Raw genomic sequence first — 19,556 nt, forward strand, 5'->3', positions numbered from 1 at the left:
CCTTGGCAGTGGCCAATCTCACCACACCCTTGGTACAGCCCCGCATATAACTCAGTTTTTATCACACGTCTTTCTACTGCACATAAGGATACCTTTTGCCTTGGAACTTATATTCTTTATATGAGGGGCCCATGGTAGTTTTGCATCCAGGGTTATCCCTAGCTACTTCACTGGTGGAATTTTGTTGAAAAGCTTAAGATTCCAGTTTGTGTCCTAGATACACTTCCTCATGAACAACAGTTTTCATGGGACAAACTTTTAGGTCCTCTTTCCTGCACCAGTTTTGTAATGATTTCAGAGCACATTGTTGCTATGTTTTTCATGTAAATAGTGAAAAATGTTTAATATGAAAAACTGGTTGACACAAAATAATACTCCAGTTGAAACGAAGTCATGTCATTTCATACTTTTTTCTTTTACTATGATACACATAATTCTTTGAAACACAGAGACTTTGATTCTTGTATGAACAAATATCTACTTTCTGCAGTCATGTCATCACCCAGTTATGTTTTTTCTTTGCCCCCTTCTCACTATAACAAACAATGTAAATGATGGTTGTTATTGTTGCTGTGTTGCCTCTTGTTCTTAGGTGTTTCAGAAGTTGCATATTGTGTGTCGAAATCAGTGAATTGTGAGTCACAATTCTTTTATGTTTTTGTTTTAAGTACATGTACAATAAATTCATTTTTCACAAGTGATGGCAGAGAAACCGAGATGAGAATAAACTGCTGTTTCTCTTAAAATGTAAATGGAGCTGCTTAAGGCAGTTGATGGAAAAATAGTGATCAGATTATGGCAGTGTTTGAGTGTAGTGTGTTCGAGTCAGAGGGAATAGGTAAATGCAAAGATGTAGAGGCTGCTTTACTTGTTTTGTTTAGAAATGCACTAGTATGTCTCAGAATGCTCAGGATCTTTATTGCTTGGAAGTTGTAAATGAAACAGCAAAACAAATGGATACAAAATTTTCTGAAAATCCAGATTAGTTGGAACTTTGTAGGAAAAGAAACAGTACAGTATTATGAAATATTTGCTGTAAAGACAACAAAATATTAACAATTGTGACTACTGGTTGGTTCCAGTGTGAGATGTGATTTATTCGTCTCATAACATACGATTTTCAGATCACTTAATTTGATGTATTTTATATGCATTTGTGAAATAATGCTGCTGAGATACATACTACGGTTTCCAGTATACTAAAAAATAAAATGTATAATTATCTTGCTAAAACTGATAAACTGTCTTCAGTGAATTCTTCACTAGAATAATAACAATTTTCCATCAGAAGAGTAAAGAGTAATACTTTCAGTGAACCAAGCTCAGTGTCAAATATATTACTGCCTTGAAAGTATCTTTGGGTTTGCTGCCGAATCCTAAAATCAACTAGATTCAGTATTTCGGTGATCCAACTGTTTGCCATCTTCAGGAGAATTCTGTTTCTGCTGCTGAGTTCCACTGAGAACTGATCAGTTCTCAGCAGGACTTAGCAGCAGAAACAGCATTCTCCTGAAGATGGCAAACAGTTTGATCGCCAAAATATTGATTTTAGGATCCGGCAGTAAACCCAAAGAGACTTCAAAGACTTATAATGTCCAGAAAGCCTACAAAGTCATATTATATTACTGCTTGTCACTTCATTGTAATTTTCTAGCACTATATATTCATGTGTTTGGGCATAGAGTGTGTCGAGAGTTTAGAATTCTGTCTGCTGTGAGTGCTGTAGTTGCAGTCAAAATGGAAAGAGTGATGTGTATACTGATTTTTATATAAGAACAACACTACCTTCTTTGTGCGAAGGAAAGGAATAGATAGTATTTTATTTTTTTAATAGCATCGACAGTATATCCAATTTTTGGCAACACACGTTTGTAATGATTTTCTTTTGTAATGCTAGGAGTCTTGTGAAATTTGCTGAATTTCCCCAAAAGATTTGATGAATAAATGCCTCAAAGTGGCAATGGTAGAACTCTACATGGTTTTCTTCTTGTGAATCCTGATTATTGAAAGTTACCTTTATTTCATTCCAAGCTAATCATTTAGCATAATTTTGATAGTAGTAACATTTAGTTTCAGTCCATTTTGATGGAACCAAGATTCAAGTCCTTTTTTTAAAGTATTTTTGACACTTCTTCAGGAATCACATTTTTAGTTAGAACTGATGTGTCATCAGCAAATAAACTTGAATGGACATCAATAGCATTGGTATGTTATTTAGACAGAAAAGGAACAAATAGGGACCCACTTTCAACCCTTGTGGAACTCCTTGGAAAATTGTTTTCCAATTTGGGGTGTAACTGTTTGAAACTGAAGTTACAATTTTTCTTTATTTCCTATGTGTTATGTAAGACTTGAACCATTTAAAGCAGTGCCCCTAATTCCACATATCTGTAATTAGTAGAGAATTAAGGAGTAGTTCAAGCTTTAATTAGATCATAGAATATTCCTTTGACTTTTTTATCCTTATCTAAAGTGAAGCATATTTTTTAATAAACTCATTGATAGCATTTGCATCCCTGTTGAAATGCAATTTTGTGGTTAAAAAATAATTCCTCATATCCTCTGTTGAAACCTTTTTGAAAAAAGGTTTTATCTCGGCATAGTTCAGTACATTTGGAAAACAACCTGTCTCAAAAGACTGATTTACAATAATCGACTCTGGTTGTGAAGTGGTATTATAGACACTCTTGATTACAGATGTGGGTATTTGAACCCATCCAGATGAGGCAAAGTTTTTTAAAAATTATATTTTATTTTCCACATTCTGTTGGGTGATTTTTTTCCAGTAGTTTAAAAGATATGTTCTGGATGTTTGCAAAGCTTAAGAAATTTGCCTGATCTTAATAGGCTGCCATTTTTATATTGGCCTCATTAATTTTAAGAAGAATTCATTGACACAATTTGACATCTGAGGTGGATTTACTGCAGTATCATTTTCAAATCTAGTTCTCAAAATCTCTTGACTTTTGACTGCAGCTCCTAATCTTGACTGAACAGATCACACTACTTTTGTCTTATTTCTGTGTTTCAGGTTGAATACACTATTTGCTTTTTTTTTTTTTTTTTTTTTTTTTTTTTTTTTTTTTTTTTTTTTTTTTTTTTTTTACACATGCCACTTGAACTTTTCTGAATACAGCTTTATAGTATTTTATAGTATTAGTATAACAAAATCAGCATTTCTAACAACAGAAAAACCAGGATGGAATAACGACAGTATTGTGAAAATGATAGATTGCAACTCAGGGTCTCCTCCATGCGGTGAACAGCAGACAGGTGCAACAGAAAGAGTGCTGTACATCTGAGCTTTCGGTGAAGAGGTGCCTTCTTCCAAAATACAAAACATAAGTGTGCGCACACACACACACACACACACACACACACACACACACACACACACATGCCCACTGTCTCTGGGCATTGAGGCCGGACAGCAAGCAACCTCACCTGATGGGAGAAGTGATCTTGGTGGTGGGAGTAGGGACAAGTCTGGGTTGGGGAGGGGGGGGGAGGATAGCAGGGTTGAGTCTGATTGTTAGGGTTATTGGCAAAAAAGTGTTCCCACTGTGGGAAAATGTAGAAGGAGAGAAGATCTTTGACAAGTCGAACATGATTAACTTTGGGAGTGGGGTGAAAATTAAGGCCTTCGGAAAGGATGAGACCACCTCCTTCTGCACTAACATCCCTAATACCCATGGCCTTGTCACTATTGAACACTAACTTTCCCAGTGCCTGACTGATTGCAAACCAACAATCTCCTTCCTAGTCACCATGGCCACCATCACCCACAATTACTTCATCTTTGAAGGAATTACCTACATACAATTCCATGGTACGAAATAGGCACCCACATAGCACCATCCTTTGTCATCCTATTCATAGTCTATCAAGAGGAATCTTTCCCAAACACCCAGAATCTCAAACCCCTCATCTGGTTCAGATTGATTGATATTTTTATGATGTGGGCCAACACCCTACCTACATTCTCCAGAACCTGAATATCCTCTCCCCCATTTGTTTCATCTGGCCCTCCTCAACCCAACAAGCTACCTTCCTCTATGTTGACCTCTACCTCAAAGATGGCCTCAGTACATCCATATATGTCAAATCTACCAACTGCCAGCAGTTCCTCCATTTTAACAGCTGCCTTTCATTCCATATTAAGAAGTTTTTTTGTACAGCCAAGCCATCTGTTGCTGCCACATCTGTAGCGATGAGCAGACGCACTCCAAATATACCAAGAGTCTCACTGAGACCTTCACAGACCTAAAGTAGCCCTCCCAACCGTATATAGAAACAGATCTCCAATGCCTTGTCGCTCCAGTCACCTACCAAGTCCTACATTCCCACTGTCCACTCTCACACTTCCCACATGATTCAGTATCACCCAGGACTGGAGAAACTGAAACTCATTCCCCGCCAGGGTTTGGAATACATCCTGTCATGCTCTGAAGGGAGGAATATACTACCCACTCTTCAGACAGTGGCATTTTGCTGCTCACTGAATGTACAGGATATCCCTATTCTAGCCCTTCTCCCAGCATCTTGTCTCACGGTTCATGTACTTGTAATAGACCTAGATGCAAGACCAGTCCCATACATTCTCCCACCATCAGTTACTCCAGTCCAGTCACAAGCATCACCTATCCCATCAGAGGCAGTACTAACTGTGAAAGCAGTCATGTGATGTACAAACTAAGCTGCAGCTGCTGTGCTGCAGTCTATTTGAGGGTGTGGCAACCAACAAGCTGTCTGTAGATGTGAATGGCCACTGACAATCTGTGGCCCAGAGACAGCTGGACCACCCGTTGCTGAACATGCTGCCGAACACGATGAGCCTCACTTCTGTGACTGGTTCGCAGTGTTTGCCCTCTGGATCCTTCCTACCAAAGGCAGCTTTTCTTGTTTGCACAGTTAGGAACTCTCGCTGCCATATATCCTATGTTCGTGTAATCCCCCCTGGTCTCAACCTTCTTTCATTCTTTTCCTTCATCCACCTATCCCCTTCCATGCTCCCACTCCAGCACTACACAGTCTTTTATTCCAACACTTTTTTTTGCCCTTCTTTCCACTCCCCTTTCACCCTCCACTCTTTCTCAAACCACCTGACTGCACCTAGTAGCAGCCCTATCCTACCCCACCATGTCCCTGACGTCCTCTAACATACAAAGATTACAGCATCCCCCACTCCTACCCTATTATCCCTCCCCTCTGCTCCCCTCCCCTTTCCTGCCCCAGCCTCCTCCTTAACTGCACCACCCAGATTGCTTCTCCCATCAGGTGCAGTTGTTTGCAGTCCAACATCAGTGGCCAGAGACAGTTGTCATGTGTGTGAGTTGTTTGTGTATGTTTCTATTTTAGAATAAGACCTCTTGGTCAAAAGCTCACATGTATAGCAGTCTGTTTGTTGTGCCTGTCTGTGACTCAACATCTGTGTTTGGTGAGTAGCAATCTAACCTTTTCATAACATTGTGAAGATCAGAATTTCCGTTTGATTTTAACTCATTGTGCAGTTCTCCCTTTCTGCCACTACACATTTTTATTCCTTGTATAATCTGGTTTAGTTTACTTGTTACTTTCTTTTGCAAAGATCTAGAAGGAAAATATTTATTATTAAATATATATATATATGGTTATAATAGAGGGAAACATTCCACGTAGGAAAAATATATCTAAAAACAAAGATGATGTGACTTACCAAATGAAAGTGCTGGCAGGTTGACAGACACACAAACAAACACAAACACACACACAAAATTCAAGCTTTCGCAACAAACTGTTGCCTCATCAGGAAAGAGGGAAGGAGAGGGAAAGACGAAAGGATGTGGGTTTTAAGGGAGAGGGTAAGGAGTCATTCCAATCCCAGGAGCGGAAAGACTTACCTTAGGGGGAAAAAAGGACGGGTATACACTCGCGCACACACACACGTATCCATCCACACATATACAGACACAAGCAGACATATTTAAAGACAAAGAGTTTGGGGAGGCAAAGATGTTGTTGAATGACAGGTGAGGTATGAGTGGCGGCAACTTGAAATTAGCGGAGATTGAGGCCTGGTGGATAACGGGAAGAGAGGATATATTGAAGAGCAAGTTCCCATCTCCGGAGTTCGGATAGGTTGGTGTTAGTGGGAAGTATCCAGATAACCCGGACGGTGTAACACTGTGCCAAGATGTGCTGGCCGTGCACCAAGGCATGTTTAGCCACAGGGTGATCCTCATTACCAACAAACACTGTCTGCCTGTGTCCATTCATGCGAATGGACAGTTTGTTGCTGGTCATTCCCACATAGAATGCGTCACAGTGTAGGCAGGTCAGTTGGTAGATCACGTGGGTGCTTTCACACGTGGCTCTGCCTTTGATCGTGTACACCTTCCGGGTTACAGGACTGGAGTAGGTGGTGGTGGGAGGGTGCATGGGACAGGCTTGTCTGACATTTGGCATAACCCTCAAAGGCCTCACACTTAAAGTTCCCATCTCTGGCTGCAACCCTTCTTTCCATCAGTCCCTACACCAGTTCCAAACTGAACAATCCATTGCCCTCACCCACCTAATCCTTCACCTACACATCAACTCAGCCAATGAACACACCCGTCAACTCCTATCCTTAATAAAAGTCCTCAATCTTTCCTCTCCCACATCCACACCGGCTATTCAGAGCATCCTCCTACAGGCCAACCGCAAATTAGAACAGCATGCCACCCTTCACCTCAAAAAACTATCCAATCTCCTGGTTTCCCACCTCCGGAAAGGCAACTCACTCACCCTTCACAACCTTTCCAGCAAACCTCAGCCACCTCTCATTGCACACAAACCCAGTCTCTCCCATCTACTCAGTCTCCCACTTCCAGCTCCACTCCCTCCAAAACCTCAAAATTCCAATCAACACAATCTGGCACCACAACACCCTAATTCAGTAGTTAACCTTTCCTCCAAACCTCTCTCCCAATCCGAAACCTCTGTCCTATCCAAAGGCCTCACCTTCAGCCCCACTCCCAGATTCAACCAAACAGCCCTCGTCAAAGATTTACTGTCCTACACTCGTACTCTCTGCTGGAAGTATCACTTTGCCACGAAGAAAAATGATCCTAATCGTACCCCTAATGATCCAACTCCCCAAGACACTATCCAAATTGAACCCTGCCTGGAACAGTTCCGTCCTCCGTCACAGCGGGACCCACCTCCTCTTCCTCGAAATCACCCTCTCCAAACCTTCCAGGAATTTCTGACTTCCAGCCCTGCCTCTCAATCCTTCTTAAAAAACCGTAATCCTACTCCCAACATCACCACTGCTGAAGCCCAGGCTATCCGTGATCTGAAGGCTGACCGGTCCATCGTCATTCTTCCGGCGGACAAGGGTTCCACAACCGTGGTACTTGATCGTCGGGAGTATGTGGCTGAGGGACTGCGTCAGCTTTCAGACAACACCACATACAAAGTTTGCCAAGGTAATCCCATTCCTGATGTCCAGGCGGAGCTTCAAGAAATCCTCAGAACCTTAGGCCCCCTACAAAACCTTTCAGCTGACTCCATCAACCTCCTGACCCCACCGACACCCCGCACACCTACCTTCTACCTTCTTCCTAAAATTCACAAACCCAATCATCCCGGCCGCCCCATTGTAGCTGGTTACCAAGCCCCCACAGAACGTATCTCTGCCTCTGTAGATCAACACCTTCAACCCATTACGTGCAGTCTCCCATCCTTCATCAAAGACACCAACCACTTTCTCGAACGCCTGGAATCCTTACCCAATCCGTTACCCCCGGAAACCATCCTTGTAACCATTGATGCCACTTCATCATCATCATCTTGGACAGTTTCCAGCCACTGGCTGGGTCTGTCGGGAACACAAGCCTCTCCATCGTGTTCTGTCTTTCCACCATTCCCCCTCTTCCACCTTCGTCCAGTTCTCTCCTCTTCTCATCACACATTCCTTCACTCCCTTCACCCATCTATCTCTTGGTCTTCCTCTGGGCCTCTTCCCCTCCAGTTGCAGATCAAACATCCATTCTCTTCATGTGTCCATACCACTGCAGTCTTGATTTTTCTATCCTGTCCTGTACTGGTTCCTCCTTTAGTCTTTCCCTCACATACACATTTCGCAATCTGTCTCGTCTTGTTACACTCAACCTGCTCCTCTGGAACTTCATTTCACTAGCCTGTATTCTACTTTTGTCGCTTTTGTGCATTACCCATGTCTGACTTCCGTATGCCAATATGGGGACAAAGTAGGTTCGGTATATAATTCCCTTTGATTTCTGTGGCACCTCCTTGCTCCAAATAAGCCCCCTAATGCATTTGTAGAACTGCCCTGCTTTTCTGCACCTTTCATTAATTTCCATTGCGTTTCCCCCCTTACTTTCAATCATGCTTCCCAGGTACTTGAAGTTCTCTACCACTTGTAGTTTTTCCCCTCCACAAGTTATATCCACATTTGGCCTATTCTTCTTCCTTGTTATGACAATTATTTCACTTTTCTTTGCAGAGAAATGCATTCCATATTGTGCTGCCGTTGCCTCCCATACATCTAACTGCTCTTGCACCTCCTTCTCGCAATTTCCCCATAACATCAGGTCATCGGCAAAAAGCACTGCTTTCATTTTATGATCTCCAATTGCATCTGATACTTGCTGTAGGATTTCATCCATAACAATAATAAACAATAAAGGCGAAAGTGCACTTCCCTGTCGCAGCCCATTTTCCAGCTTGAACCATGCAGTACCTTCCCTCCCCACTTTCACACAACTCTCACTTCCCTCATACATTTTTCTGACTTTTTGTGTTATCTCTTCATCTATCCCTTTTGCGTTCAGCACATCCCAGAGCTTGTCCCTACAGATACTGTCATACGCCTTCTCAATATCTAAAAAGGCCATGATTAAGTCCTTCCCGTACTCATAGTGCCTTTCCTGCAGTTGCCTTACCGCAAATATGAGATCCGTTGTTGATCTTCCCGGTCTGAAACCATACTGCTCCTCTTGCAGTCTACTTTCAATACTGCTTCTTATTCTCTTCTCCAGGATCTTTTCATAGATTTTTCCACAGTGGCATAGCAGGGTGATTCCTCTGTAGTTCTCACATCTCCTTTTATCCCCTTTCTTGAAGATCGGGACTATAATTCCTTTCTTCCAATCCTCAGGAATTCTGTTCTCCTTCCACACCACCCTCAGCACTCTGTATAGCCACTGGGTTCCTACTTCTCCTGCTGCTCGTATCATATCCACTGTTACTTCGTCCCAACCTGGTGCCTTGCCCCCTTTCATCCTCTTTATGGCTTCTTCCACTTCATTCCAAGTTAGATCATCAATTTCCCCACTATTATAATCGTCTGCTGCCTTAGGCTCTCCATCGCTGTTATTTACCCGCTTGGCGGCATTCAACAGATCTTCAAAGTACCCCTTCCAAATCTTTTTGAGCTCATGCATTTCCTCCACAACTCTTCCATTATTATCCATGATCCTCAGGCACTCGCTTCTGTCGTTCCTCTTATTTCTTACCATGGTGTAAAGTACTTTTTTGTTCCCTTCACTGTCCTCTTCTAACATTCTTGTCCATTTTTCCATCCACTTCTTCTTCTCCGCCCTTACTATGGTCTGTGCCGCTTTCTTGTTTTCCTTATATTTTACCCCAGCTTCCTCTGTTCGGGTCTGGAACCATTCTCTGAAGGCTTTGTTCTTTCGAAGTACTGCCTCTTTACATATGTTGTTCCACCATGGGGTTTCCTTACTTCTCCTCTTTGTGCTAGTTCTTCCGCATACACTCAGCTGCCTCAACTAGAGCCCTCTTAAAATCTCCCCATTCTTCTTCCACTGTTCTCTGATCTTCCTTTGGCAGCTTCTTCCTGATCAGTGTCTGGTACTGGGTCCTCCGTTCATCCTCTTTCAGCATCCATGTCTTCAACCTTTTCTCCTGTATATCTGTTGCCCTCCTATCTTTTTTCTCTCTCAGGGTGGCTACCAACAGCCGATGGTCACTGTCTAAGGCCTCAGATGGAATGACCTTAACATCTGTGAGGCTGCTCATCATCTGCCTATCCACTAGTACATAGTCTACTACTGAAGTTTGGGACCAGTCTCCACTGTACCAAGTTATTTTGTGGCTACTTCTCTTCTTGTACCAGGAATTTGCGATCGCCAGCCCATTCCTCTTGCAGAATTCCAGCAACAATTTTCCTTCTCTATTTCGGTTCCCCCAGCCCTCTGGTCCCATTATCTCCTCGAATCCTTTCCTGTCTGTGCCAACATGTGCATTGAGGTCCCCTATTATAATCTGATTACCTCCATTTAGCTGCTTTTGCATGTCATCTTCAAATTCCTCCTTCTCCTTTTTTGTACACCCCACCTTTGGGGCATATGCTTCGATGATTTCAATGCTTTTTCCTTTCACTCGTACTCTGGCTTTTATCATTCGATCATTGATACCTTCCACCTCCTCCTGCAGACCCCCCTCTGACCACTATTGCCACTCCATTTCTTCCCCTCTCATTCCCTATCCAGTACAGTTTACATCCTTTACTTAGTGGTTTTTCACCAACTCCTCTCCACCTAGTCTCAGCAAGTCCCAAGATGTCCAATTTCCTCCTTTCCATCATTTCTACAATTTCTTCTAACTTCCCAGTTAGAGTCCTTACGTTTAAGGTGCCCAGTCGTAAACCATCTCGTAATCCTTTTCCATTGCTTGGTCGGTTTCCTTTAAATCCGTTCCGTGATCCGAGGCATGTTCCCTTTTTAAAAGCAGTTGATTTATCCACTACTGGCTTGCTAGGCCTATCGCAGCTTCACCAGAGCCCCGTTAGCCGTCACGTTTCAGGGTTCCCATAGGGCCTTCCCAGCTACCGTAGCGGTCCTGGGGCACACGAAGTCCCCGCTGTACATCGCCCCTATAGGCAGTCCCCTACTTTGTGCCATTGCCCATCTCCCATGACTTGGACGAGGGGTTGGACTTCCTTATACACAAATATCCCGCACGTCCAGGGCCTCGCTGCGATGGAGAACTTCCTTTCACGCCGATCACCTGCCACCCTACCTGAAACCTCTTTCCTCATTACCTTAGCCAGCTTCATCCTGACCCACAACTTCTTCACTTTTGAAGGCCAGACATACCAACAATTAAAGGGAACAGCCATGGGTACCAGGATGGCCCCTTCGTATGCCAACCTATTCATGGGTCGCTTAGAGGAAGCCTTCTTGGTTACCCAGGCCTGCCAACCCAAAGTTTGGTACAGATTTATTGATGACATCTTCGTGATCTGGACTCACAGTGAAGAAGAACTCCAGAATTTCCTCTCCAACCTCAACTCCTTTGGTTCCATCAGATTCACCTGGTCCTACTCCAAATCCCATGCCACCTTCCTTGATGTTGACCTCCACCTGTCCAATGGCCAGCTTCACACGTCCGTCCACATCAAACCCACCAACAAGCAACAGTACCTCCATTACGACAGCTGCCACCCATTCCACATCAAACGGTCCCTTCCCTACAGCCTAGGTCTTCGTGGCAAACGAATCTGCTCCAGTCCGGAATCCCTGAAGCATTACACCAACAACCTGACAACAGCTTTCGCATCCCGCAACTACCCTCCCGACCTGGTACAGAAGCAAATAACCAGAGCCACTTCCTCATCCTCTCAAACCCAGAACCTCCCACAGAAGAACCACAAAAGTGCCCCACTTGTGACAGGATACTTTCCGGGACTTGATCAGATTCTGAATGTGGCTCTCCAGCAGGGATACGACTTCCTCAAATCCTGCCCTGAAATGAGATCCATCTTTCATGAAACCCTCCCCACTCCACCAAGAGTGTCTTTCCGCCGTCCACCTAACCTTCGTAACCTCTTAGTTCATCCCTATGAAATCCCCAAACCACCTTCCCTACCCTCTAGCTCCTACCCTTGTAACTGCCCCCGGCTTAAGACCTGTCCCATGCACCCTCCCACCACCACCTACTCCAGTCCTGTAACCCGGAAGGTGTACACGATCAGAGGCAGAGCCACGTGTGAAAGCACCCACGTGATTTACCAACTGACCTGCCTACACTGTGATGCATTCTATGTGGGAATGACCAGCAACAAACTGTCCATTCGCATGAATGGACACAGGCAGACAGTGTTTGTTGGTAATGAGGATCACCCTGTGGCTAAACATGCCTTGGTGCACGGCCAGCACATCTTGGCACAGTGTTACATCGTCCGGGTTATCTGGATACTTCCCACTAACACCAACCTATCCGAACTCCGGAGACGGGAACTTGCTCTTCGATATATCCTCTCTTCCCGTTATCCACCAGGCCTCAATCTCCGCTAATTTCAAGTTGCCGCCACTCATACCTCACCTGTCATTCAACAACATCTTTGCCTCTGCAATTCTGCCTCGACTGACATCTCTGCCCAAACTCTTTGTCTTTAAATATGTCTGCTTGTGTCTGTATATGTGTGGATGGATATGTGTGTGTGTGCGCGAGTGTATACCCGTCCTTTTTTCCCCCTAAGGTAAGTCTTTCCGCTCCCGGGATTGGAATGACTCCTTACCCTCTCCCTTAAAACCGACATCCTTTCGTCTTTCCCTCTCCTTCCCTCTTTCCTGATGAGGCAACAGTTTGTTGCGAAAGCTTGAATTTTGTGTGTATGTTTGTGTTTGTTTGTGTGTCTGTCGACCTGCCAGCACTTTCATTTGGTAAGTCACATCATCTTTGTTTTTATATATATATATATATATATTTTAATTTAAGAATTTGTCATAGTTTATGGCACTTGAACTGTAACGATCTACAGAACAGCTTACAATACTTAGTTTACTGCAGAATAAATCCATATTATTTTTACTGAAATTCATTTTTATGTGCTTTTCTGGAAGGTTTAATTGATCTTCTTTTGGCAATACAGTTAACATAGCTGCATGATCCAAAGTACCTAGACCTAAGTAGTACTTATTTTCATTTTCAAACTGGTAATTCATAATAATATTATCAATGCAGATCACTGACCTGCTGTATTCTCTAATACCTTCAGAAAAGTTTAAAATGTTGTCAGATTTCTGATTTTTGAGTCACTGCTTTCAATTAACACATTTAAGTTGAAGTTTGCTGTAATGACAACTTTTTTCACAGCTAAGAACACTCTTGTTACAGCACAACCAGTAATTCTATAAATTACTGTAATCGCTGTATTCAGAACACTTAACTCTATAGAGCACTTCTCAAACACACTCTCGTCATTTAAATAATTAAAATTTTCTCCCGCTTTACAAATTACTGAAGAGTCAACAAGAATGCAGGAGCTTCCACGAGATTTCTTACTCCTACAGAAGCTGCTAGCTAGCTTAAAATTATTAATACTGTTTAAACTCACATACATTCTGTTAACTAGTCCACACTGCCTTTAGTACTTGAAAATCTAAGACAAAAGATTTCTCCGGCACCAATGAAATTGCTTATTTTACTCATGAAACTATGGTTTAAGTGACAATCATGTTCAGGAGAGAAATTCTCTAAGGAAAGAATTGCATTACTGATAGTATGTAATTCAGAGGGATCAGGCAGTTATCATTATTTGTCCTTGGAATAATTTAAAAACCATAATGGTTCAAAAATGTAATAAAATACCATTTGCAGAGACAGTGCATAAAATAGCATGAATGGTGGCTGCTACACCTGGAACACCTAAATACTAAATTAAAAGCTATGAAGTTTATATTCATCTTCTAAATACAAGCATTCTACAGTGATGTGATCACGTCATTACACACAAACTTGAATTTTCACTGTTTGAAGCAATTGATCTTGAAGATATTTATTCAGAAACAAATCAAAAGATTATTTCTCTATCAGTTTATTATATGGATTACATATTTTGCCCTTTGCATATAATTTGGTGACCCCACAGATGACTGAAAATTGATTTCACCCTGCAAGATTTGCTGAAGTACCAGATTCATTGGCATCTCAAAAATCAGCAGATATTGAAACAGAGCAGTTTCTGCCTTGTTAGACTGCCCTACAGTGTCACTATATGCAGTCGGTGGTGGTGGCGGCGGCGGCGGCAGGAGTGGTGATGGTAGCTGTGGTGACTGTAGAATCCTGTTTATGAGATCATTCAAAGCTCCAAAGTTCTCATCAACGTAGACGACAAATTTGACAGTGACATCAGCATTGCAGTTCCTGTCCACATTATATCAGAATGTGGAACATTATGAAAAATGTGTGCAGCTATTTAGATGCTCATTCAACTGAATAAAACAGTGGATGGTACTGAACAGTTCTGTCGAAAATGTGATGCTGACAATGACACTGCAAAAACAGTAAAACATTTCTTTCTCTGAAAATCATTAATATACTGCATTTAACATTGCAGTGTATACTGTGTACCTAAGAGAGCAAATTTTAGCAGGAAACTGAATTAATATACCATAATGGAAGTAATTGTGTAAATACTGTATTGCTTTAAGTATTTTGGTTTTTATGTAAACAAACATGGCTTGAGGGAAATGTGTAATATGGCAGCAGTGCAGTTCTCTACCTTAATGCTGTGTGTTTGGTATTCAAGAGCACAGCTCTGATATAAAATTAGTTTTTGACAATAAACGCGGTTCTGCCATTGATTAAGAAATTTAATTGGGGTAACCAATGCCCTTGGATAAAATATTCTTGGTTCATTTGCAATGCCATATTTGGATAAATCATCAGTATTTTGATATGTAAATATAGGGTGACCATAAAAAAGTCTCCCAGTTATAAATTTTAATAGTGTCGTCAGCTATAGGCATTGTAGTGGGTTGGTTCAAGGTCACTATTCAAGAGTAATTCAAACCGTTTTAGATAAGCGCATTCACAAGTACTGCTTTTTTTTCTCCTCATGCAGCAGTAGGTACGCAAAATGGTGACTCCTGAGTACAAGGAGCTTTTTGTTCTGCAGTTTGCTTAGAGTGATTCTGTAATTATAGTTCATTATGCATTTCATTAAATTTATTTGTGATCCCCTTTGTGGCAACAACATCCGCTGTTGGTGTAGTCAGTATGAAACGACTGGATGTGTGTGTAGACGGCCGCTGTGGCCGAGCGGTTCTAGGCACTGCAGTCCAAAACCACGTGGCTGGGCTGCTATGGTTGCAGGTTCGAATCCTGCCTCAGGCATGGAAGTGTGTGATGTCCTTAGGTTAGTTAGGTTTATGTAGTTCTAAGTCTGTGGGACTGATGACCTCAGATGTTAAGTCCCATATTGCTTAGAGCCATTTTAACCATTTTTGATGTGTGTGTAAAGGAAAAAGCATGAGGAGACCAATAGTGTCTGAAGAGGAAGTTTAACCTGTCAGAGCAGCTTGCCTTTGTAATCCTAAGAAAGTCTGTTCAGAAAGCAAGTCAAGAACTTCAGTTGCCAAAGTTGACAGCAAGGAAGGTTTTAGGAACATGTTTACACATGTATCCATACCAGTTACAGTTGGTACACGCTTTAAAACCAGACAGCTGTGGTGTATGTCATAACTTTGCAAGTGAAGTGTTGCAGGAGGGAGATGACTTCTTCCTTGATCATTGGTGTTCAGTGATGAAGCAACTTTTCATTTAAACGGGAAGGCAAATTACCCATAATGTTCGAACCTCCTCATGAACTTGTACATTATTGAAGAGACTGCCCAAAATTAAACATTTTTTTTAAGTTCCCTTATAGATGAGGCTTATCTGGGGTGTTGCAAGAGTGGCTCTTTCCCCAGTTAGAATGTGAACCTCAGAACTTTATTTGTCAACAGTGTCCCCAGTGTCATCTTTTTATATGGATGTTGTTCAATGTTGAAGTTCCTGACCACTGAGTTTCTCATAATAGTCAATACGACAATGGCTTCCACATTCACCTGACCTCACGCCATGCAGTTTTTTACCTCACACCATGCAATTTTTTACCTCACACCATGCAATTTTTTCCTTTGTGGCTTTTGGGAATATTTGGATTTTAGTTTGGATGTGTGCTGTGTAACTAAAGGTGCATGCTTGTAAGAAAACCTAAGTTAGTTTTCTGCAATTTGATGTCTGATCCATTGTAAGTAATCTAAATTAAACTGTTATATTATACCATCAAAAGTGGAACATTCCTTTATGGACACCCTGTACATCAACTTTTATCAAGTGGAAGCAAATAACTATTGAAAAGTACGATGCTGTATCCAAATTTTATTTATGTTTTCTGTAGTTTTTTCTGAATGAGGTATGAAAGTTTTTATGACTGTATAGTTCACTGATTTCCGAACCAAAGACACTTTAGATAACAACAGCACTAATACACTTTTTCTGTTTAGCATTTTATTTTTCAACACTACTGCTTTCAGAAACTAGAACAAGTTGCAATGGAATAATTTCATTGTTTCATTTGGGAGTAAATATTGAATGTGACTTTGTTTCTTTCTAATCTTCTTTAACAAGAAATTACTTCAGTATGGATAATATGTTGTAAAAATACAAAAGCATAAGATTCAATGATGACAGCATAGCACTGTCGAAACTAGTCATCCAATAAAATGCTTTTTTAATGATCTTGACTTGTGAAGATTTCATCAGTTACCACTCATTGTAGATCACCCCTGAAGCTGACCATTTCATGAATATATAAAAATCATCAATATATGTCACTGTTCATTGTTGCCTACAAAAGAAGAAATTGCGTTAATACATAGTATTGCCCATGCTACTCAGAGAATCTCCTTACTAGTTTGATTCTAGTTTTATGATTTGCTGCTACCTTTATTTGCTCTTCGTGTGCTTAAAATACTGTCTGCAACATAGAGTGTAACAGTGAACTTGCACCACTCCCTCCTCCCTCAATACATATTCCATTTGCAGATGGTAGAGGGAAAGAATGACTGGTGATACACATTTCTATATACCTGAATTTCCCTTAATTTTATCATAGTGAGCATCATAAATGAATGTGTGCCGTGGGAAAGAATGTATTTGCTGATATGTCTTGGAACATTCACATGTGAAAAGAAAGAATAAACATAATGTGAAATACATCATCATTCTAGGAGCTAATTCCAGTGAATTTTTTGAAAGTATTCTGTGATTCTCTTTGCTGCTTACTAGACAAAATATGTGAAACCACATGGATTTTCTTTCAACATGTCCTCTGTGTTCTTTTAAGGCCATGGTAAGTGTATCTGAGTGATTTGCAGTAATTCATAATAAATGGTAGAAGAGTTTCCTAGTTTATTTCGTTCATGGAGGATTCAAATTTCATTCGGGTTTTTATAGTGAATCTGTCTGGCTACTGTTTTCCCACTAGAATATTTGTGATGTCATCCTTGTTAAATTGCTCTAGGTATGTACTTATGTATATTTCATAGTATTTATCAAATTCAGTAGTTGTTTTTCAATTGTACAGGCAAACTACGCCAGATCTTTTAACACATTTACGCATATTTCATCACATTCACATGTCAGTTTTTGCACCAAGCATTGAGTATTTACTTGGCTTCTTGCAGTTTACAATAATTTCTAATTAGGTGACCTCCCACTATACAGTTGTATAATGTGAAAACAGTCTGTGAGAACAATTGCTGACATTGTTATGGCCACTCATTCATGTAAATCATCAATAGTAAGGGGCATGTCATATTTTCTTGTGGTACACCTGATGCTACTTTTACCCCAATGATGTTTTTGCATTGAGACTCATTCAGCAAGTTGTGTATTTTGGAAGTTTTCAGTCCTATTGCAGTTGCTTGCATGGACTGCTATCTGACTGATCCTAGCTCGTTAACCTCTGCTTTGGTTTCAGTAACACATTTTGAAAAACACAACTGTAGATGTATTCTCAACTTGTAAGATGTGTGAATTGGTAGTTACCAGAATCATTACTTCTTACAGCAGTAGTCCACATACTAACAAAATTTTTGATACACAATACTATTGAGGTGGTAATAACTGAAATAAAACTCGGAAGTATATTTTCTCAAAAAATTTAGACTGTGGTCCGGGAAAGCAATATACTTAGTCAATAAGAGAAAACAATAAATTTTTGTGTTTTATTTCCTCTAAACATTGATGTATTATTCTGACGCTACAATAAGGTATAACATATTTATGTTTCAGGTTGACCGTGAGATGCGAAATGCTCGAAGACACCTTCATACACATACAACTCCAGGCATAGGTGGTGGGGGCCGAGGTGGCAGCAAACCTAGGTTTCCTCAGCCAGGGAGCAGATCACACTCAAGTAGTGGTGGTCGAGACCATTTCTAGCCCCGCCTCCGACATGGCTTTGGCGGTCGTCTACGCCTTTTTACCTGTGTCCTTGCACTTGCTGGGAGCTCTTCCATGTGGTGAACTCTACACACATTTCAGTACAGATTACAAACATCGCTATGGATGTGGCTTTTATGTTGGCTGTGGCAGTGTCCTCATATTTCCTGTATAGTGTGAACTAGGCATGTCATATGCTAACATTGCAGTTTTAGAGCGGTACGTGTTATCAGCAAGAATTCTTGTGGTACTAAATATTAGTTAGCTGATAAGTATTTAACAATTGTTTTCGTAATTAGTTGACAGCCAACATGTACGCTTCTTACCATCTTCTGAATCCAGGCGTAATGGTTTTCCATTATAAATAGGAAGAATTAAACTCATCAGTGAAATTTCTGTGTGGAGTACAACATTTGATGAGGCATCAGTGCAATCTAATTTCATGACCATGAGTCTGCAAAACCTAGGTAGTTGGTGTAACTGACATCAAGTTCATATTGAGAATACCAATTTGCGTTGAATTACCCTGGGCAGTTTTAAAATGCCCATATATGCAAACCACCATTGGATGGATCTTGCAGATATGATTTTGGGTAGTACATAGTTCAAAGAAACGTGACTATAAGGATTTTCCTCTTAATTTCCTGTTTTTATGGATGAAGTTATTTATGTATTTACTTGCTGGTTGTCTTAATCATGGCTTCCGCTAAGCAGCTCAACTTATTGCACAAACCACTTTGACACCGAATGTTTCCTTAAAGCATAATATTGAACTGCAGCAACTTGAAGATAATGTAATTTTATATGAGGCAAATTCTTTCTAGCTGTTGCAGTGAATCTTTACCTGTCTATCTCATATCCCCCCCCCCCCCCCCCCCCCCCCCCTCCCCAAACCTGACTTTGGCACATGTTCTAGTGGCTTTGCATTTTGTCTGTTCATCCATTGTTTGATTCATCCATATTATTTATTTCTTTGAAAATATGTTATGGACTCTCTTTTCAATGGTGGTTTCTAAAACATGCCAAAATAAACGTACCCTTCCATTCAATTGCTGTAAATATTGAAGCTGTTGTATACATAAATTTGTTGATCATGAAATCCTTGTATAGAATCTGTTAGTGTATTGTACATGAGCATTCCTTGTAAATACTCATACTGTGTGCTGTCTTACCTTTTTATTTGTTTTATTGTGTCAGTACTTGTGGTAACAATGTAAAATGTGCTAGTTCCCCAGAACCGTAAAAATAGTAAGATATATTGCAGAATTTTTTTCTGCATGTGCTAGAAATGGAAGAACATAGCAAAATAGGGAAGAATGTCTGAATAGCTA

General features: G+C 41.0%; 1 protein-coding gene across 1 annotated transcript in view; it reads left to right on the forward strand.

The window, feature by feature from the left end:
* The window catches only part of LOC124615479 (protein bicaudal D), a 121,116-nt gene extending 102,007 nt beyond the window's left edge, over positions 1 to 19,109 (forward strand). Inside the window, exon 13 of the mRNA XM_047143403.1 lies at positions 18,076 to 19,109. Within this exon, the coding sequence (XP_046999359.1) occupies positions 18,076 to 18,225 (150 nt within the window). The 3' untranslated portion in view covers positions 18,226 to 19,109. The remainder of the gene's footprint in view (positions 1 to 18,075) is intronic.
* The last annotated feature ends 447 nt before the right edge of the window (positions 19,110 to 19,556 follow it).

This window comes from Schistocerca americana, chromosome 5 (genome assembly GCF_021461395.2).
Source record: "Schistocerca americana isolate TAMUIC-IGC-003095 chromosome 5, iqSchAmer2.1, whole genome shotgun sequence".
Lineage (NCBI taxonomy): Eukaryota > Metazoa > Arthropoda > Insecta > Orthoptera > Acrididae > Schistocerca > Schistocerca americana.